This window comes from Nomascus leucogenys, chromosome 5 (assembly GCF_006542625.1).
Source record: "Nomascus leucogenys isolate Asia chromosome 5, Asia_NLE_v1, whole genome shotgun sequence".
NCBI classification, from domain to species: domain Eukaryota; kingdom Metazoa; phylum Chordata; class Mammalia; order Primates; family Hylobatidae; genus Nomascus; species Nomascus leucogenys.
Window position 1 is genome coordinate 36,235,164 of NC_044385.1, and position 23,438 is coordinate 36,258,601.

Here is a 23,438-nt window from a genome sequence, read left to right on the forward strand (position 1 = left end):
AGTTATAGGTGAGATTTTTTTTAAGGAGGAATATTTGAAAACAAAAAAGAAGAGAAAAACTCGGGAAATTCACTGCTCCTTGTGAAAAGCAGGCCAATCAGTGGCCCTTTTGTGTCCCTGATGTCCAATTAAAAAGGGATAATAAGAAATTATTGAAGTGGCTTAAGCTGAAACTACCTGAATGTTCTGAGTCTGAAACTCTACAGGCAGGACACGGGCTTCAAAAAATTCATTCTCTTCATTCTTTCCTGTAGCGATTCAATTTATCCCAGCATGCTGGGATTTCCTGGCCTGCTTTCACCCTTGAATATCACTACAAGGAGGCTGTTTTGTTGTTCGTCAATCAGGTCAGGTCTGTACCAGTCTTAATTACCTGAAGTGCAGCCATTCAGGAAAGAGCACTGTAGCTGCAAACAATTTTAAAACCAGCCTTAAGTAATTCTGTCGTACATGTACAAAGGCACAATGACATGCTTTTTGTTGTTGCTGTTACTAAGTAGAAAACAAGCTCAAAGACCTTTCACAGGAAGGATCCTTCTTGTCTTGCACTGATTTAGTGCCAAGCATTTCACCTGTGTTAATATCAACAATGATGGGAACAGCAAATAACCTCCATATTGTCCTAGATTCCTCTTTCCCTCACATCTCACTCCCCACAGCTGATCCAGCAATTGCTGTTTTCCTCCTAAACAAATCTTTAATCCATCAACTTTTTAATTTCATTTTGACTACCCTGTCCATGTTGAGTTACTTAACTTCTCTGTGACTCAGTGTCCTCGTCTATAAAATGGGACAGTACTATCTGCTCCTTAAAATTGTCATAAATGAAATCATGTATAAAGTACTTAGAATAAACACTGAGTGTATGTTGCTAGTTGTACGGTGGTTGTTGTAATGGCTTTCAGGACGTCTTTCTGTTTCTACCTATTTTCCCATGAAATTTGTTATTTATACAGCATCCAGAATGATCTTTACAAAAGAAGTGTCAGCTCATGTCACTTCCTGGCTTAAAACTCTCCAATGTCTTCCCAATGCATTTAGAGCAAAATCCAAATTACTTCCCCAGCTCACAAGATACTCCACCTCCATTTCCTGAGCTCACTGGGCTTTAGCCAAGATTCCAACCCCTTTCTCCTTCTTTAAAACGTGCTAAGCGTGGTTCTCCCTTTAGTCTTTGTGCCAGTTATTTTCTTTCCTGGGATGTTCATCTCCTAGATCTTCCTTTAACTGGACTGGGTCCTTATTCAGTTCTCAACTCAATGCTACTATCTCAGAGAGGTCTTTCTTTGATCGATTCATAGTAGATGTACATATTTTCAGGGTAATATGATATTTTAATACATTCATACGATGTGTAAAGTTCAAATCAGGGTGATTGAAATATCTATCACAATTTTCTTTATGTTAAAAACATTCAAATTATTCGCTTCTAGCTATTTTGAAATGTACAATAGATTATTGTTAATTATTGTCACCCTACTGATCTATCGAACACTAGTCCTTATTTTTCCTATTTAACTGTATAATTGTACCCATTAATCAATCGGAGAGGCCTTTCTTGACCATCCTAAGCTTTATTTCACTCTCAAACCCTCATTAGTATCCTAATACTCTTAAATTTTTGTTTATAGTACTTATACTATGCAAATAAGTACTGTAAATGCATTTTTTTGGGTTACAGTGTTGTTGTAATTATCATTATTTTACTTGACGGCCTTTGATAAGGCATCTATCTATTCCTCACTTCCACAGGATCAGCCACTCCCCACTGCCTGACACAGGTCCTAGAGACAGTCACATGATCTGCCCAGCCCTAGAAGACATTGTGTTTCCCACTCTGCTTGGGGTAGAAACTGCAAAAACACAAATACAAATATATGTTTCCAAGTACTAGCCATAAAAGAAGTCATCGGGAAGATTCAAAATAAGCTTATCAGCTTTTAATAAAAGCTGATAGACTTATTTTAAAAGCTTATGAGCATTTAAAGACTATCATCAAAGTGAAAACACAAAATTAAAAACTTCAAGAGAGAAAATGGTAAACTCTTGAGAATTCACCCACAGACCCTCCCCTGAGAAACACTGCTGTCATCTTCCTACTCCCAAAATAAACAGCACCTCCTTTATGTGTCTGAGTCAGATTCCCTGAGTCAGGACTATCTCTGACACTTCTTAATGGGAGAAAAGCCGTATTTATAGCTAATGAATAAAATATTAGCCAACTCTGCTAAGTACTGACGGAGACCAGTGCTGATTGCTGCCCTGGGACTAATCTGCTTTGCGCACACAAATAGGGGCTGCTTATTCAAGAGGGATGCCAGCCAGCTTGGTTTGCATAAAAGAGTGATGACAAAGAATAATCTCCAAGGAGCTATCTCACTGTTGGGAACTAATGAGACATTAATATTTCAGAGGTAACAAGGGATGGAGAGGCCAAGGTTTAGAGAAACTGAGACTCATTGGGTTTCTTTTGTGTTTTCCATGCTTGATATAATTTATCTCACTTGGCCTTCATGATATTAAAGTAAATAATAATATTGTGCCCACTTTACAGATGTGTATATCAAAGATCTGAGCTGTTAAATGGCTTGTCTAAGGTATGGAAGAGGGGTTTAAATCTATGCCAATAGACTTAAGAACCTGCACTTGTTCCTTTATACAATGTCACCTCTCATATTTTAGACACAAAGAGGTCCAGAAATGAAAGAAGGCTATTGTAAGTGTGCTAGGTTAAGATGATTAAAATATATACACATGGAAATACAGCTAGAACACAAAGACTCCTGTTTTATACACTATGGTTGAAAATAATGAGAGTTTTAATTTGGAGAAGAATGTTGTCCTTAGATGTTTTAAGAATTTTGCAGAAGTTTTTTTTTTTTGTTTTAAGGTTTACAGAAGTTAAAGCATTTTCCCAAGATCCCAAGATGTTAAGTTCTAGGGGTTGGATCAAAACCCAGGCTTTCATTAACTTTGTGCTATGTGGCTTGACTACATGAGATTATCAGCACCTCCCCTTCCAGTAATGAGAGCCTACATATACTATTTCTAATCTAATCTCTGAATTGAAGATTAATACCTTGAACATGGATGATATCCTTCCCAAACAAGCACCAGTTTCCATGGAAGTTATAGCTAAAGCTATCACACATTATGACATTTACTTGTTCAAACTAACTTAACATTGGCAAGATAAAGTCCAAACTTTTTACCATGTCACTTCATGCATTTTAGGATCCAACCTCATCTCTTATTTTTATACATTAGAATATTTTTTGTCTGTGTATTTCCTTGACTTTAGAGTCTCCTTTTGTCTGTTTATTTCCTTCCCAACCTCTTTGCTTTCAAACATGTTCTGTCTCTATAATGAAAATACATTGGTCTGTCTATCTGTTTGTCCATCTGCCCATTCATCCATCCACCCATCAACTACATCTCAGATCAACTACATCTCAAAACGGTGGTTATATCAGGGAACAATACCCTGCCTTACCACTTTATAGTCTCACAAAAGAGAACACATAAGCAAACCTATCTAACTCCTACCTATTATTCAGGATACAGGCCCAGTTCTTTCATCTCCCATGAAGGTGCCCTAAGTTTTCTGGCCCCTCTTTATCTCTTTTGCCTTTCAGTCTTTCAGCGCTATGGCCCACATCATAATCACTGTTAAGTGAAATCTCATTTCAGAGGGAGGTTAGTTTCCAAAATCAGCATGAAAGGACAGAACAGTCAAAATGGCCCTGTCAATCCCTTAGGAAGATGGTGCCACATGGAGACTGACTAATGGGCCATCACAGCAAGTTTATCCTCCATGTTGAAACAGATTGCTGTTTCTTTGATTTAAATGCCAGAGAAGAGGTCAGCTTAGATTAGAACCAATCTGTAGGAAAAACGTGTATCTAGTTAAAAACAGCAGTCACCTTACACTCAATCCTACTGAGATGCTCACAATATGAAAGAACCAAGAGCAACTGAAAGCACAGCAGAGGTACGTTGTCCCTTCAAACTGTCATACTGGGACCTATGTTCATTGAGTAAATGGTGCAAACCATTGCCTGAGCCATTTAGATTATTTTCTCTCTTTCACATAAATGCACATAGAACATGTCTTCACTGACCTCTCGTGTGCTGTCATTTAACTCTTTCAAAGGGACAACTAACCCAGGAGTTCCCAGAGCACGTGAATTGTGTCTAACACCACACTACCAGTTCCTTGTTGAATAAGATTGTCTTATCAATTTCCTGTTGTACAAGATCCTCTGTGATGTGGTTCCTGTTTACCTCTACAATCCCATTTCTATACCATTTCTATACTTTCTACACTCTAACTGTACTTATTTCTAGTTTCCACAAATTAAACGTGTTGCTTCACACCTCCTGTCTCTACCTGGAGTGTCTCTTCCCATGCTATGCTGCAAATGTGCATCTTCAATACTCATTTCAAATGTTTCCTCTTCAGGGATAGGTTGACTGGATCAATACCCCATTCTTCACTCCTTCCTGCATCCCTGCTTTTTGCTATGAAACTTTCAGCACCCTCCCACTCTGGTTCTGGGCTTGGCCACATTACTTGCTTGGACCAATAAGATGTTAGCAACTGTAACATAGCAAGGGCTTGGAAAGTGCTGGTGTGATTGGGCTTGTCTTGCTTGTTAGCAGCGACTGTAGAAGAGTGCCCCTGGGCTAGCTTGCTGGATGAGGAGAGGCAGACGGTGCCAAGTCAAGGTGTCCACCATCCCAGCCAACACAATCCTAGATCAGCCAACTGTTAAGCTTCCCCCAACATGTGAGCCACCCCAGCCAATATCGCAAAGTTGACTAGATAGCCTGCAGTCTACTGCAAACATATGAGCAAACCTAGCTGACCCCAGCCCAGATCAGCTGTACCCCCACAGACTCATGTATGCTATGAAAGTTTTATTGTTATTATGTAGCATTACTCTAGCAATGGAGAACTGATACTTCTTTAAAGACTTCTCTGACCCTCCCAAGAAGGTGTAACAACTTCCTTCTTAGTGCAGCCTCTGAATCTTGTCCTATCCTCTATTACAAAACTTAACACACTTTACCATTGTAAACATTTGATAAAGGAATAAGTAATATGACTATTTGTTGTTAAGTTTGGATCTCCTTCTAAGACTAACCTTTTTGAGAACAGGAACATCTTTGTGTGGGAGGTGAGGTATATAATCAATGTAGTTATGGCACATCTGGGTTGGAATCATGGCTCAGCAAGTGGCAAACTTTCTGAGCCCAAGTATCTTGAGCTATAAAATGTGAGCGGCAGCAGCAACTGTGCAGCCCTCTTGAGACAATAGAATGAGAAATCTGTATAAAGTAGCCAGTTGAGTGCCTGACACATCAAAGGTCTCAATAGATCTTATTTTGTTAAGCGAGTTAATGAACTGACACTTCTGTGGCAAAATTCTTAGAAGGAGTACACCAAAAATAGAACATCCTTTATCCCATTACCGATTCCTAACATCACACCAGCTGCCCAGAGCATTCTTTAGCCTCTAATTCGATTTATGACTATGAAGGGTGATGTTTCAATTTACTGAACCCAACTGTGTAATAAAAATAGGACCTCTGAGGACTCTCTTTGCAACTTAACTTCAGCACGTGTTAAATGCAATTTATTTAATCTTTTGTTTACAACAAAAGTTGCAGTTTGTTGCTTATAAATTCACTCCTTCTGAAACCCTTCTGAGAAATACAGATTCTTGGTTTGTGCTAATTGCCTGCTCTGGAGCAGGCTAAGTAGCCTCCTACACAACTAAGGAGCATGTACTTACCTCTCTGGAGGCAGGGAGCCCTCTTCCACAGTCACTGCAAGAGAAAGAGGCAGAATGAAAAAGAGGCGTTTGCAGCAGCCTGGTTAAAGTGAATGATGCTTGTGCGATGACTTGACACCACAGATAATGTGGAGAGTGGAAGCTTGCCTGTGCCTGAAACATCCCTTACCTCCACCCCAGCACCCAGGGGACGCCTGTCCCTGCATTGCAGCACTCAACCACACTTTACAGTACAGTTTCTTATTTATGGGTACAATCTCTTGCATTAGACTTTGACCTCCTTAAAGACAAGAACCCCTGTGGGGTTTATCTCTTAATCTCTCATTTCCATCACAGGACATGGTACAGAGATTATAGCTGTTCAATGTTTCTTTCAAATAACCTTGGACATTTACAGAGCACTTCCTGGTATTCCAAGCACTATTTAAGCTCTTTCCGGGCATCATGTCTCATTATCCTCACAATAATCCTAAGAGATCCGTGGTATCCCCATTTTACAGATAAGGAAATTATCCCCATTTTATAGATAAGGAAAATGAGGCTCGGTGATTAACAAACCCAAACTTAAATAGCTAGTGAGTTCAGAAGCTGGGATCTACAAAGCCCATTTTATTACAAAAGACTTAGTACTTTGTTCTATGTTGTCTGATAAACCTTCTTCGTATTCGGAGAGATTATTTGAGGCCTGAATTATTTAATGTTTATAAAAAATAACACTTATCTTTCTTTGATTTGGAGCTGGCCATATCAGTAAAGTATACTTGTAAGAGCCTATCTCCCCAAATAGAATTTTCTTTTAGGATAAGACTTAAGATGACTTATAGCAGTGGTTCTCAATGTGTGGTCCCTGGACCAGCAGCATTAGCAACCTCTGGGAACTTGTTAAAAGGCAAATTATCAAGCTCCAACTCAGACCAACTGAACCAGAAACTGAAAATGGAGCCCAGCAATCTGTGTTTTAATAAGTCCTCTAGGTGATTCTGATGTACACTCAAGTTTGAGAATCATGAAGTTAGAGTAATTTAACTATGAAGTTGCCCAAAGCACTTAAAATGAACAAAGACTGCGTTAGCTCTCTCAGTGTACCTGCCGTCTGCTGGTGCTGATGGCCATAGTAAAACAAATGTTAGCACAGCGGTACATTTTGTCCCAAAGTGTATGTTCATCTTGTGTTTCATTAGAGCAAACATAAGCTAAGGCATTTAAAATGTCAACAAGATCAGATTGTGGTGGGAGTGGTGAGGGATGAGAGGTGTTCCTTTAAATAGAAGACACAAAATAGCACAGAAAAATGGCTTCTAAAGATGTTGCAGTTTCTGGAAGGGATCAGAGGGTTGGGGGTTGTAGGCTTTCAGTTAATTACCAAAAGCAGATCACAGAGGCCTGAGGGGCTTCCCCCTAAGGATTTCAGGTCAAGTTCACACTGACCTTCTCCCTTTTCACTCCCTCCCCATTTCTCCTGCACAAATGGATTGTGTTGACAACACAGGTTTACAGGAAACACAAAGGTTCAGTGACTCCCTGCTCAGCGACTCTTTGTTTTCTTCCTCTTGGACAAATTCCCAGTGATCAAATGCAGTGCTCTCAGGGGAAGTGGGCTGGTCTAGGAGTGATAAAGGGCCAATTCCCACAGAGACGTCATTTCATGGGCAAGCTGCCACAGCCTCTAGGTGAGAATAAGCAGTGATGGATGTCCAGCCTCATGGAAAAGCTGCAGCGGTATCGTCACCTGGGAGAGGATGTGGAGACGGAGGTGACTCCTGGTTGGCCGTGTGTAGGGCCCTGTGTATTTCCTTACCTTCCCCTTGCGTCTTGGGAACAGCAGCTGCCTGCCTCTGAAAGGCCTGGAGGTTCACGATGGGAGGTCTTGAAGGCTTTGGGGGAGGAGGACCCAGGGAGTCGATGGAGGGCAGTGGCTTTGTTTTGGGAAGGTGGTGATGCCTGACATCTGGCTGTTTTTCTGAACGCAAGACAGTAAAAAATGTAGGTTACGATTATTTTCATTTCATAGTTTGTTGGGTAAAACTGGTTTCCTTGCCTCCATCTCAGTCTCGTCCAATCTATTCTCCACCCAACAGCTAGAGTGCCCAGATCAATACGTAAACCTGATCAGTTGCCATGCTGCTGCTTTAAGGATTACCTCAGCATGACATCAGTCACTCCATCTCTGCCATTTCTACACCACATGGCACCCATCTGTGTTTCTAGATTTGTTTTTCATATTATATGTCTTGCTTCCCCCACTTAAAGCCCAACTATTTTTCACACGCATCACTGGCTTCTCCATTCTCCATATTTGATTTAGATAGCCTTAAAAAGCTCTCATATATCCAAAATTTTGTTCATGTTTTTCTTGGTTCTGGAACACTATTCCTTTTTTCGGCAAACTTCAATTCATTCTTTTAAGGCTCTGCTCCAATGACACCTCCTCTAGAAAACTTTTCTTGATTTCTCACAGGAATCAAGGCCATAATCAACCTCTGATTTGTATCCCCATAGCACATTGTTAATACCACTACATCAATATCATGGGGAGGTACTGATCTATGTTCCCATTAAACGTGGGCTTCTGTGGGAAGGGATGGTGTCATATTGATCCCCCAGCACCAAGCACAGGGCCTACCTCATAGGAGAGAGGCTGTGACTATTTACTGAAAGGATTCTTCAAGCACTTATGACATGCAAATAATACTGGCTGTATAATGAGGAATAAGAATCGATCTGGGATTTCCAGGGCTCATAGCCTAGGACTGGCTTCAAGGCTGACTTTGTGATATCTGGGCACCTGTGTCCTGGAATTTTCCAGTAAAGTTCCAATTTTATATATATTTGTCCTCTGCAGTCTTAAATCCAACTCCAACAGAAAGTCCAATATTATATAAGAAAATCATATCTGCCCTTTACCCTGAAAATAGCACAAAATCCTATTGTAATCCAACTGCTTTGATTTTTGATTTATGTAAGACAGTAGTTGACTACATGGGCCATTCATGCGAAAACTTAAGAAGTGGCCTAACATTTTACATATACCCATGGGAGACTTCCTGCTCTCCTCCACAAGCTGGAAGGGAGGGAAAGCTTCCTTACTGCTCCACCCACAGCAGGTTATATCCCCAGAAACTCAGGCCCAAAGTTCCTCTCTTCTTAGGCTTGAATTACAAGTAGCATTGTCAAAAACTTCAGTCATTATCAAATTAGGAAGAAGACATAGTGAATATTAATTATCACTTACTAATTGGGCTCAGAGTTTTTACCAGGCACTGTGCTAAGTAGTTTATGTCCTTTATCTCACTTAACTTTCTCAATAGCTCCATCTGGTAGATAATACATTCTTCTTTCCTTTCTCTCATCCATCCTTCTTCCCATACATCTTTCTTCCCATCTGTCTTTTCTTCTTCCTCATCCCTTCATCAATAACTATTTATTTACTATATTCCAGGTATTGTTCTAGGAAGTGGGGATAAAGTTGAGAACAAGAACATGTATAGTCCTACCTTCAGGAATTTTTATTCTAATAACAAGAGACTGATGATAAACAAGTAAACAAATAAACAAGAGCATTACAGAGATCCATTAGTTCTATGAAGGAAATAAGGTAGATGACAAGTGTGAACTGTTGATGATGAGATAGTACACTTTATATAGACAGGTTAGAGAAAGCTGACTTGGAAAGTTTTTTTTGAACTTAGGCCTAAATGCAGCTAAAAAAGCTTAAAGAAAAGAGTTTTTGAGGAAGAGGGAATGGCAAGCGCAAAGGTCCTGAGGCTTGACAAAGCCTGTTTAAGGAACAGCAAGAAATCTAGTGTGTTGACTACGGGCAGAGAGCTCGGGGAAGACGGGTAGGAGATAAGTCAGAACAAAACAGGGACCAGCATGCAGGGCCATGAAGACCACGAAGCAAGTAGTTTAGATTCTATTCCAAGTACAAACAGAAACCATACAAGGTTGTAAGGAGATTCATCCATCTACCCTTCCATCTACTTACTCAATCATTCAACAAAATTTTTTTAGGACTTATTCAGTCTTGCCTTTTTCTTCTAGGTGCTAGGGATATGGTAGTAAAAAACGACAGTCCTTATTTTTTTATTTTTTTTAGACAGGATCTTGCTCTGTTGCCCAGGCTGGAGTGAAGTGGTACAATTTTGGCTCACTACAACCTCTGCCTCCCAGGTTCAAGCAATTCTTGTGTCTCAGCTTCCCGAGTAGCTGGGATTACAGGCACAGGCCACCATGTCCAGCTAATTTTTGTATTTTTAATAGAGATGGGTTTTTGCCATGTTAGCCAGGCTGGTCTTGAACTCCTGAACTCTGCCCACCTTGGCCTCCCAAAATGTTGGGATAACAGGCGTAAGCCACCGTGCCCAGCCAGTCCTTATCCTTTTATAACTTACATAATACTGAGGTGAACCAAGAGCTTGTTGATAGATTCAGTGGGTAGAATGAGGGAGGAGAAGGGAAATAGAGCATGGCTCCTAAGTTTTGGCCTGAGAAATTAGGAGAATAATTGTGTTGTTTACGAAGACAGATGATTGGTGACAGATTTGAGTTATAAGAGAGCACTCAGGCTCTAAGAATCTATATAGATTGCCTAAATTCATGCAGCTTGTCAGAAGTTGAGCTAGGATTCAAATCCAAGTTTTTTCCAAAAGCTATCTCACAAAGCAATTCCAGGAGATTAAGCACTTTACTCAAACCCAAGGTTACGATTTAGCAGATGGGCCTAGAATATCACGCAGAGAGTCTGGAGCAACATTGCCCAGGTCATGTACATAACCGCTCTGAGTCAACAGGTTTTAAAGTAGAAAAACATGATGACCCCTCCCTAGCCCCTGTCCCATGGGGATCACATTTGTTACCTGGGGCCTGACTGGCAAGCTCACACTCATAGATGGGCTGGCAGGGGCTGCTTGCCGGGCTCCTCTCAGGACGTGGGTTTTCCCAGCTCTTCCTGATATGTTGAGAAATTACAAAGGAGGGATCTTCAGAGACATTACGTAATATTTTGGGGGCCACCACTTGCTTCTGGGAAGGAAGAGTCTGGGCTCCTTTTGTTTCTGGCTTTTTCCTGGGTTCCTCTGGAGTAAGCCCCATGCCTTTTTGCCCTTCCAGATGGAAGGCCTTACTTCCACAGCTGGCAAGGAGAAGGGCTGATGACATTTCACTTTTCTGAGATGAAACCTTCTCCCAGTTCCAGAGTTTGTTTCTGAAGCTATTGGCCACCATTACTTTTTCCTTAGTGATTATCTCAACATTTGATTGAGTCACCTCTAACAGCAGAGAAGCCTTCTGTGAACTTGCTGCAGAACATACAGTAGACTTTCCCAGAGGCCCTGGGGAGTTAGAACATTTTGGAATTTCACTCTTCTGAGCCAGCTTTATTTTCTGAGGTTGAAGAGGCTGGGACTCACTACTGGAACAGTATGGTGGGCGCTGCTTGTGGTTGGATGAGAGGGGTTTCCCATTGGCCAAAATTTGAGTTGACTGTGTGCCTCCAATGTCACCCTTTGGAGAAACACCTGCTGGGAATTTAATAGATCCTGGAAGAGGTGGAGCATCAAGATTTTGAAATTTGGCTCGAAGTTCCTTGAAGTTTCTTACCCCTTCCTAAAGCAAAGAATAATCAAACAAACAAAAACAAAAACAAACAACAACAAAAACAAGTGTCTCATTATTCCAAGAAAAAAAGCCAGTGTGATTAGATCTCACTGATCGCACCATATTAAGGGACTCTAACTGCTGATATAATGCAACTGCTTCTGGGTAATGTTAGCCAGCAATGCTATTGTCTATCTGAGATAGAATGAAAACACTATCTCTTTCTTAAACACTCCAGGGATGTTTAATTTTCTCACAGCACATAAAGAACACCTACAGATAGTACTAAAAACAGTGGAGAAACCCCTTGATACAAACTTTTGATGGCTCCCCACAGCCTATAAAAATAAATTCCAAACTGCTTTATACAGAATTCAAGGTTCTTCACAATGCGGTCCCAAGTAGCTCAAAAGATGGTGGAATTATTATCTCCAACCACAGGCAAACACAACCACCCTTAAACCAAACAGAACTGTTTTCGATTTTCTTTGACCCTTCTACTCTCTATCACCTGGAGTTTGCTTTGTGTTCTTGCTTCACAAAATGCATCCCCATCAGCTTGTCAACACCTTTCTTGCACTTCACTGCCTACTAATCCATCAGTATTTCACCTAGGGAACTTAATTCAATATGCAAAAAAAAATAACTCCATTAAAAAATGGACAAAGGACATGAACAGAAAACCAACTACTGCATGTTCTCACTTACAAGTAGGAGCTAAACACTGAGTGCACATGGACATGAAGATGAAAACAAAAGGCACTGGAGACTATGAGGGGGTGAAGGAACGAAGGGGGATAAAGTTTGAAAAATTACCTCTTGGGTACTATGTTCACTACCTAGGTGATGGAATCATTCATACACTAAACCTCAGTGACACACAATTTATCCATATAACAAACATGTGCCTGTACTTCCTGAACCTAAAATAAAAGTTGAAAAAAAAAAAAAGCTTTCACCTTTGGATGACAGACACAGCTAACTTCTTTCCTGTCTCCTTGGTACTTCCATAGCTTTTTACATCTTGGCTGTTGAACTTAACGCTATGGTATGGAGAAAAGAAAAAACTTTGGAACTAGACAGACCTATGTTCATATGAAGACTCCACTCTTTATCCTCTAGGGAAATACTCTGGGAAACTTGATCTTCCCTCTAAGTGCCTTATAAAAATAAGTTATCAAACAGTAGCAGGATTAGGGCCATTATAAGTGAAATGTCCATTATAGCGCCTGACACATAGTAGGCCCATGATAAAGAAAAGTTCTTTATAAGAGGCTAGATGACCCTCTTGCATTTTTAACTCCCCTTGGAAAATGATCATGCTCTTCCCTCTAAATTCAGCTCCAATTTGGTATATGAAAATTGTGGTAGTAATGGGAGCCCAATCTTTGCGGCAGAGGAAGGAGCATGACTGGGTTTATCCAGTGAGTTGATTGGTGGTCTGGCCAGGTAGGTGTAGGCTTAACTCCTGCTCCATGCTCTTCCTGCTGGTCCTTCTTCCTCCCACTAGACCGCATTAGATTTTGTAAATGTGTTCTGTCATCTTTTGCTTTCACAGGAAGTAGGATAATGTCTAATGGAGCCATTGCAAAAAATAAGAGCCACTATCCTCTCCTGATCTTCTTAAGGGTTTTTAATTTCATTTACACAGACCATCTCCATGGTAGTGACTTCTGATTTTGCCAACTTAGGAAATGTTGGGCAACCTTTTCTCACCATATTTACAGTTGACTCACATCTGCCTTCTGAAGACTTTGGAAGGGAGGGAAATTGAACAAGAAGGATGAAGCAAGTGTCCAGGAGCTGAAGTACATGCACTCTCCCTCCTTTTTCATCTCTCTGACACACACACAGACACACACACACACACGCACAAGCACACGCACACACACAGCCAGCAGACAAGTTAATTTAACCACACTTTCTCTCCCCTGACGTGGCAGAAGCCAGCACTGGGCATGAAATCAGGAGATCTGAGTGTGAAACTCCAATCTCTTTCCCACTTACGTGCCTTGGGCAATTCACTTCACTTTGTTGAGCCTTATTTTCCTCACTATAAAATGAAACTTATATTTCTGACAGCAGTTCAGAGTTACTGTAAGAATCAAATGAGATAACACACATACGCACCTCAGTGATACATATTTTTTATATTGTGGTAAAATACACGTAGAACATGTTATCTTAACCATCTCTAAGTGTATAGTTTGGCAGTGTTATGTAGGTTCACATTGTTGTGCAACCAATCTCTAGAACTCTTTTCATCTTGCAAAAATAACACTCCATATCCATTAAACAAGTCCATATTCCACCCTCTCATTCTACACTCTGTCTCTGAATTTGACTATTCTAGGTACTGTATAAGAGGAATCCTAGAGTATTTGTCTTTTTGTAACTGTCTTATTTCACTTATTACAATGGCCTCAAAGTTTAGCCATGTTGAAGCATGTGTTAGACTTTCCTTCCTTTTTAAGGCTAAATAATATATCATAGTGTATATATAACACATCCTGTTTAACCATTCATCCATCACTGGAGAGTCGGGTTGCTTCCATATCTTAGCTATTATGAATGATGCGTCTATAAACATAGGTGTACAGATATCTCATTGAGATCCTATGTTCAGTCGTTTTGGTTGTGTTCCCAGAAGTGAAATTGCTGGACTATATGGTAATTCTATTTTTAATTTTTGAGGAGCCTCCCTTCTGTTTTCCACAGCAACTGCACCATTTTACATTCTCACCAACAGTGTGCAGGGGTTCCAATTTCTCCACATCTTCACCAACGCTTTTTTTTTTTACAATAGCCATCCTAATGGTTATGAGTTTGTCAGTGGTTAATATTTTTAAAGTAATATAATGATTATTTTCAGTTCTTCACTGTTTGAAGCCAGATGGACAACTACTGTACAATGTTATTGCTTAGATTTTAGTCTCTGTAGGACTAATTAAGCAAAGCCCTAGTATGAAATAGAATTATGAATTTGATAACCTCCAAACCAAGGTCCTGTGCAAAGATCACTGGTTCAGCGGGGAGCGAACCTGCTTATACCTGGCTCTTTACTCTTTCAACGCATGTTCATTAAGTATCTACACACAGACCAAACATTGTTTTAGATAGTCAAGGGCTCTGTTGTAATGTCAAGGAGAGACAGAAAATAAGCAATTACACAAGAAAATATTAGAGACAAAGTGCTATGTGGAGAATTAAACAGATGATGCAATAGTGACTCAGTGCCTACCACTGATTTTCAGAGCTACAGTAGAAAAGTAATTTCTTCTCTCTAGCTCAGCCATACATCAAATTAAAGGCTGGTTTGGGTGATCTCCGAAGCACCTTCCGGCACCAATATTTAGATTTTATTTTCCTTACAATCGATGGGAAATAGATGTGTGATGCCTTTTGTTTTTTATTATCCATCACCCATAGGTGGAAGTTCAGGTTTGAGGACATGAGGAAAACTACACGAAGATGGTTTGGGAGGTGGCCATAGGGTCCTTCTGGTTAAAACCATGCTCCATTTTTCAGCTGCCACAGCTAGTCAGTCCCCAAATCCCACTGATCTGAACTCTTCAGCAGCCCATGAGCACTTCCCTTTGATTCTTCCTCACTTACTGCTTGGAATGACTTCTTCATGGTCTCTCTACTTCCACTCTGAGCCCCTCTAATCCACCATTTACTCAGCTGTTAGACAAACCTCTTTAAAAACAAATCTGATCATGTAAGTCCCTTACGTGTTTTAAAACCTTCAATTTAGCATCTCCAAAGCTTTCAAATAAGCTCAAATTCTTTTGCTTAGCACATAAGACCCATCCTAATCCCAACCCTCTTAATGCTCCAACATCACATTTGGCCTCCCCCCAACATGCTTTCTTCCTTCTAGCCTCACTAAATTGCTGACATTCTCCCAAACCTGTTTTTCCCTTTCACGTAGCTGTAACTTTGTGCTGCCTGCAATGCTCATCTTTCTCTCTAATTTCTTGAACTAGCAAATTCCTGCTCATTCAAAATTTAACTGGTGTCATCTCAATATATTTATTGGTTGCCTACTATGCACTAGGCACTAGGGTTACAAAGATGAATAGGGCAACCCCGACCTTTCAGAACTCAGAAAATGAAGGAGACAGACACAAATTGGTTGTTTTAACATAATACAGGGAATTATTAAATATATGGCACAAAGTCTGCGGAGGGAACATAGAAAAGGGGCTTATGATGCAAACCCAGTTGCCAAGCATGTTCCCTAGAGGAGATTCCCCAGCTTACACAGTCAGCCAAGCAAAGAACAGAGGAAGGCAGTCCAGAGCATTAACACAGAAGGCACAACTTTGGAAACAGCATGATGTATATGGGAAGCAGCAGCAATTTCACATAACTGAAGCCCCAGTGCACAGTATATGAGGCTGGAGAAGAAAGGAGAGGCCAAGTCTTAATGTCATCGGGCTTAATCTTCATAGTAGGTGAGGAACTACTGATGGGTTTCCTGGTGAGCAGCTAAAGGCAATTTCTAACTGATTCCTCTTTCATGACCACTCTAGGCAAAGCAGCATCTCTCCTTCACTCTCTACCTACCTTACCCTGGGTATACACTGGCTCATCCAACCCTTTCTTGTGAGCCTTCCCCTAGCACAGAGCCTGGGAAGCTTGGAACTACCATGCCCAGGCGCTCTTTCATCTGGAATTTTGTCCAACAGAGGTGTCCATAGCTTGGTAAATGAGCCCCCGAGGGTGTGGCCGCTCAGGGGATAGCATGTGCTTTGGGGAGCAGCTGTGGCAGAGGTTCCTGTGCTACGTGGTGGGTAGCAGCATCGATGGGTTCACATAGGAACCACCCCATTCGCTTAGCTCTAGCATCTAAGCTTCTTGCCAGTTCTGGAAATTCCTAAAATAACTTCTTGTAAATCCTTTTCCATTCATATTTACAGTAACAGGTTTGATTATCTGCAACGACAACAACAAAACACACTGGCTGATACAGCCTGGTTTGTTTTTCTTTATAGCACCTATCAAAACCCAGCAGATGGTCTATCTCCCTCCATCAGAATGTAAACTCTTTGAAGGTGGGTACTTTGTTTGTATTTCTGTATTTGCCCACTGCTGTAGTGCCAGTGCCTCAATAAAAATGTGGTGAAGGAATGAATCCTTAATTCACAAGTCTTTCAGAACCCCTTTAAGACAGGGCCAGTATCCTGTTTAACTTGGTATCCCCAGCAGTGGCAGAAGTGACCCACAAAATCCTTGGTGAATGAATGAATCAGTGAATAGATATTTAGAAAAGTTAGCTGGTTCACATAATACATGAACCGTAACTCAGCAGAATCTTAATTTTTTCCTGTGTCATCTTTGTGAAAGCAGGTTAGAATGCCCACGGAAACAAATGATCTAATTGCTATCATGTCAAAAGACAGCTCTAAAAATAGCCCTAGAAAATAGCCTGGTACTTTTGATTTGTACTGAGCAAGCCTGAAATACCCATCTGGGAAGTACAGGCCCAAACAATTCCAGAGATACTGTGGGAACAACCTAAGATAAAAGACAGCGGTGTCCTCTGAACAGAACGGGTATATCTCTTTGAGATGGGAATTAACCAAGGAGGTAGCAGCCAAGAAAAACAAAGACATTGCTATTTCAGAAGAATGGAGAGACCAGAGTAAAACAGCTGGAAGTCTGAATCTCAGCTCTTTAAGTGTGGCATTGTTATATTTAGATGAATGTATTTAGTCACTAGGAAAAAGACTCCATCAAACAGATGCCTTTTATTCAATGTTTATGTTACAGGAATCTAAGGAATAATGATAATAATAATAATAACAAAAATGGGCAAACACATGATATTACCATATATCAGGCACTGTTCTAAGCACTTCATATACGTTAACTAATTTAAACCCATGTATTCTCAGGATACAGACAAGGATAGTGAGGCATCGAGGGCCTATGTGACTTGGCCAAGGTCACGCAACAAGGAAGGGTCAAAGCTAGGAATCAAACTCACACAACCTGGCCTTGGGGCCCATATGCTCTATTCTGGACTCTTCTAACCCAAGAATTTGCTTGGTGGGTCTAGAAACTTTTTTGGCTAATAATTTTCTAGAAACAAGCTAATACCTGATCACATGAGCATAAATGCTGTAACCTCCTCTTCTTGGGAAGATATTTTCCCCTTTGCTCGTTTCAGAGATAACTATATTTTTTTCTATCGTCATCATCCTTAACAACCCTTATATATGATGTCTTAATTAATTTCCACAATAACCCCACCAATTAGGCAATTGTTACTGACCCTGTTTTATAGATAGACTAACAGAGAGGTTAAGTAACTTTCCCCAATTTACATAGTTGGAGAGTGATACGGGAATTTAAATTCAAGTCAGTGTAACTCCAGGACTGCTTTTATTTATTCTGCAATAAATATACAAATACATTGACAAATATACCTTTCTTATAAATTTAGCTCTAATTTAAAATTCTTTTATTAAGTCATAAAAATATCATAATCAATTTTGTGTATGTCACATTTACTTTAGAGATTATGTTAAAAATGTAGCTCTAATCACACCATTGAAACAAACAAAAATCCCAGGAAGCCAATTTGCATTGGCTTTTAAGACACTTTCTCAGACTTTTTATTATTTACACTGACATGAGCAAAACCTTTTACTTAATATAATTGGCATAGTTTCAAAATTTTAATAAATTACATGGCCATTGTGACTATGTATCTTGGATTTTTCAAGGTAGTTTTGATTTAATGTAATTTAAAAGGTGATGGGAAAATGCAGAACCAAATAACAAAACTCAGTGTTATACCCTTTCAAAGTAAATTTGCAAATGATAATAAATTCTGTGTCAAATCACATGGTTTGATCTCTGCTTTATAAAGCATGGCACAGACAGCTGTTTCATCCTCTCCTGAGTTTACCCTGCTGCTGCGGGCTGCTAGGGAACCCTCTCTATGTCACCGCTCTCTGCCTTACGTCTACAATGGCATTCATTGCACCGCACAGCAAGCTGCCTTGGACAAGGACTGCAGGTGCTCGATAAGTTAATAGTGACTTGGTAAGTGAATGCGGTCATAAAAATGTACATAAAGTAAGTTCCAAAAGGAGAAGATACTATTTCTATGCATATTTCTTAATTGGAAAATAGAGATTAACTCATTTCTGAATGTCTGCACATTGCTAACTGTTGCCTTCCACAGCAAGAAACAATGGCAACGTCAACAGCAATAGTTTATCACAAGTCTGAACATTCCTCTGTGGTAAGCAAATCCAAGAGCCTTAAGGAATATGTAAACTCAAAATCCAAGGCAAAGAGAAGGCAGCAGAAGCCAAGAAATTATGAGCCCAGGAAGAGAGACAGTAGTAGCTGTCAAATCCTATCTAAGATGGAAAGAAGTAGAAGTCAATTAAATATAGCATCTGAGTCACCCTTCATGACTAAAAGGGCTTCAATTCAACCTTCACTACTATAAGAGCTATAATAATGGTGAAACTGTCTGTATTCTTGGTACCAGTGATTAATTCCTATGAAGGGATAGGAACAACAGAACTGAACTGACACCGTAGTTGTTAGTTAAGGTTAAAGCTTAAGGTTAGAAAGATTAAAAGCTTCCTATGTAAAGGCAAAAACAAACAAACAAACAAACAATTGTGCCCCCATTATCTGTCAGGTCAAATGAGTACTTTTCATCTCCAGGTTGGGTCTGAGCAAGAATACCAGCTCCATTAAATGCATGACCTTGAACAAGCTACTAAATCTCTCTGCATCTGTAAAATGGGGCCAATAATACTCAACACATGGGATGTAAGGTTTCAGTTAAGTGTTACAAAGTCCCTAAGCGCCCAGCCCCTGGCCAATGCTCTTGGTGAGACTGTGCCTCCTCTAGTTGCAACCACATATGCCACCTGCTGTCTCTCAGCCATGACGCTGCCCACTGCAGACTGCAAAGGCAGCCCAGAGTCTTGACGGTCCTAATATACCACACGCTTTCCTCACCTCAATACCCCGTGCATTACCACTAATGCTGCCTAAGCCCCTATCCCAAGTGGTAGGCAATAGTTAGCCAACGACTCGTCTTCCCCTAAAACATCAGGCCAGACTTACATCCCCATTTACCTTGGTCACCGTGAGAAAATGAAGCTGGTCTATAACAAAGGGACTTATTCCCCACAGACCTCTATAGTATCACCAATTAAATCCCATTTCTCACCCTTCCCTGACCATCCTAACCCTCAGTCTGCAAAATTCCTCATGTCCTCAAGCTCTTCTATGAACTTCCCTCTACCTTTTTGCTCTAACTCGAACTCATCTCTCTCCTGAAGACATGGCTCTTCTCGTGCTCTCAAAAGCATGGCTTTCTCCTTCCACACTCCTCTATTCCTGGGTCAGGAAGTGGAGTAAAGTGTTTTCTTAGCTTGTCACTGCTGCTTTCAAATTATTTTTTCTTCCTCAATAACACCAACTCCTGCAAAGGGCATATCAGACTAAACCTACTGCCTCCCACTGATGCCTTCCACAATATTTCTGATCACTCCAGCTCACTCCTCTCTCTCTATTACTACTCTCATGACAATAAGCAAATTCCAAATCCACGCAGATAATCCTTCCAACACTTTGGCCTCATTTCTGATGATCTCATCTTTCACCCTACTTTAGCCACTAATTTCCATAGATACACCTCAGACCCTGCTATGAGTAATAAATGAACCATCTCCACCACATCAATTTCAAGTACCCTACTTCTGGACACCCCCTTTCATCTTACCCACTTGCCTTTTCTGGAGCCCCAGCTCCAGCAATGCATTAGCCTCATGGGCCTTAACACTGTTTCTCTACTATCCCCTCCCATCTTCATTTCCCTGTGTACCCAGATTGGGTTCCATAGACCATCACGAGAATCACTTTCTGGAATACATCTTAATTCTTGCCTCTCTCCCACTCCACAGTTACTTGGGTATGGATAAAAGGCACGAAATGTGCCTAGAACTCTAACCTTGGTTAAACATTCTTCCTACTCTTCATTTGTACCAGAGGCACAATTAAACCCAGGGTAGCTCCTAACTACTTTGCAGTTTTTAGGGACTGGAATTGTCTATTAGAGTGGGAGCATGCAGAAACTTGGGGTCCAAGTGAAAGAGTTAGGATTTTATTCCATAGGCAATGGGGAGCCTCTAAAAGTTGTGAGCAGGAGAACAACACAGTGGGCAACTCCTACTCATTCAAGTCTCATGCAAGGCACTGCTTTCCCCATCCTCCTGGATTCTTCCCCATCTGGAACAAGTACCTCTCTCTGCTTACTTCTGTCTTGGTGCTTATCACATTCTATCTTATCATAACTATTTACTGGTCTGCCTCTCCCACCAAACCTCATCTTTTTCAATACAAGGACTATGTCTTTCCATCATTGTATCTTCAGCTGATAGCTAGGCTGGAGCAATTCAAAACACTTCATCCCCATTTAGAGAAGGTAGTTATGCAAGCAATTACCTAACTATAAGTACTGTGCACGGTATCAATGAAAATATAGTGAAGAATTAGTTTAGCTTGGCCCATTCAGGAAATCCTTCCCAAAGGAAGTAAGATTGAAGGATGAGTGAGTTTCCATTGTAGAGAAAAGGGCTATCAAGACATTTTAGGCTAAAGGAACAGAATAGACAAAGGCATGGAGGTGTGCAGGTCCATTGTATTTTCAGATTGGAGCAGCTAGAGTATAAAATGAGTGGAGCAGGAGGAAGAAAGCCATTATTCTTCCCAGGAGCCTTCAAAAGTTTAGGGACTTCAAAGCCTTCATTCAATGAAATAATGAAGAATCTCAGTTGCCTTTTCAAGGCAATAAGGAGGAAATATTTTGGCGTAGGGAACCCTTCGGTGGATTTAAGATCATATCACCTTGCCACTTTCTTGTCTACATCTGCCTACACTCCTTGTCATGAGGGCCTTTCTGTCCATCATCACCAATTACAGAGCCATTAGAACTTTCATCCAAGAATTCCAATAGTACACTGACATCAACACAATCATCTTCCTAGTATCAACATGAAAATTTGTGTGTTAGCAGTCTCTCTATAAAACCTCTTCTATCCATTTCTTTCCCTGCACAAGAGCCCAATCTTCATGTCTTCCTCTTTCTTTAAAACATTGCTTGGATTCTCTCAGATTTAGTTTCAGCACTAATTTAGGTCTACAATCCTTACAAAATCCTCTGACCAAGTATACTTTGGAATTCAAACTTTTTCCAATTTTAGAAAGGTAATATATTACAAATTCTGTATATGTAAATCCTAGTGTGGTCTGAGACAGCATGCTGTGATCAAACATGTTACCATTTCTATAGTAAAACATATTAATGTTCATATAATGCAAGATAAATAAAGACCATAAATTGTCTCATGTTGGTTCAGGCAGGATTTGAAACCAAAAAAGTTATGAAAGATTAGTGGGTTTCAGAGCTTATTGGATTTTGGAATTGTGGGTAACGAGATCATGAACTTTTCCCTATCCACTTCCTCATATTTTTTTAAGAAGGAAGAAGAAAAAGCAAAACAATTATTCAGCTCCAGGCATAATCAATGGTAGCTGGACTGATAGTTACTCCCTGGTCCAGCAGGTTGTCTTCTGCTACTTAAATTTTTGCAATCATTTTCTGACCGGTAACCCAGCCTCACACAAAAATGTTGCAGGGATCTGATGGCTCTAAAATACAATTCCAGTCTAAAATGTCACTCCATTTAAAAAAATAATATAGTGTTTCACAAGTATCTATCAGTTAAAGTGCTAATTCCTTCACCTCCTTGATCTGGTCCCAAACCTCCACCACACAGCTTTATTGTTGCAGTCACGTAGAACTCCTGGGCTCCCTCTAGTGTGGGCCTTGTTTTCCTGCATCCCATCACAGCCCATGCTTCACCTGCCATCTGGCATGTCCAGAATGTCATTGCACGAAATCTACTGCCCAAATTTTACTCATTCTTCTAGGCACAGCTTACATGCTTCTGCAATCAATGGTCCATTCAAAACTTAACCTCTCTCTCCTCAGACCTCTTCTGGCAATGGTTCTTAATCCTGGCTGTGCATGGGAATATCCTGGGGACTCCTGAGCCTGCCCCACTGAAACAGAAGCTCCGAGGAGTCCATATTTTATAAATAACCTTAAGTGCTTACTGTGTGGCCAGCTCAGCACCTGGTCCAAGGAACAGATTTGAAAACATGTCTTATAGCACTTCATCTGCAAATCTCTTTTGGTCTTATGCCCTTTGCCACTTTCCATATCCTACTACAATTATTCAAGTAGATGCTTCATCTGCCCTATATTCCATGAGCTCCTTGAGGTCAGGTAGAAATACATGCTCACCTTTGTGGAGCCTACAGGTTCAAGCATGAAAATTTACTCCTACTAATACTCAATAAGTATTTACCAAACTAACAGCAAATAACAGATTATTTCTGGAGTAATAACCTCCTGAGGGGATGATCTTTTAAAAGGCTTTCTTTGAGAACTACAAATTAATTTAATGCCAATGATGCATCTAAGGCGCAGGTTCAGGCCAGATGTAGTGGCTCATGCCTGTAATCCCAGCACATTGGGAAGTCGAGGTGGGCAGATCACTGGAGATCAGGAGTTCAAGACCAGCCTGGCCAACATGGTGAAACCCCATCTCTACTAAAAATACAAAACAAAAATTAGCTGGGCATGGTGGTGCATGCATGTAGTCCCAGCTACACGGGAGGCTGATCGGGGAGGATGGCTTGAACCTAGGAGGCAGAGGTTGCAGTGAGCCAAGATGGCACCACTACACTCCAACCTGTGTGACAGAGTGAGACTCCATCTCAATAAATAAATAAATAAATAAATAAATAAATAAATAAATAAATAAAGTGCAGTTTCAGTCATGCCACTCCTCTGTTTAAAACGTTTCAATGGCTCCTTGTTACCGTGTTGGTAAATTATACATCTCCAGCTTCATTTCCCACCACTTCCTGCCTCTAACTCATCCCTCCAGTAAAACTGAACTTGCCTCTGTGCATCTGCTGTTGCTCCTACCC

The 23,438-nt window shown here is 40.6% G+C and overlaps 1 protein-coding gene across 1 annotated transcript in view; it reads right to left on the reverse strand.

The window, feature by feature from the left end:
• Positions 1-23,438, reverse strand: part of FYB2 (FYN binding protein 2) — a 96,191-nt gene that overhangs the window by 58,250 nt on the left and 14,503 nt on the right. Inside the window, exons 2-4 of the mRNA XM_003265134.2 lie at positions 10,655-11,402; positions 7,597-7,758; positions 5,799-5,832 (exon numbers count right to left, since the gene is read on the reverse strand). Coding sequence (XP_003265182.1) covers positions 5,799-5,832; positions 7,597-7,758; positions 10,655-11,402 — 944 coding nt within the window. The remainder of the gene's footprint in view (positions 1-5,798; positions 5,833-7,596; positions 7,759-10,654; positions 11,403-23,438) is intronic.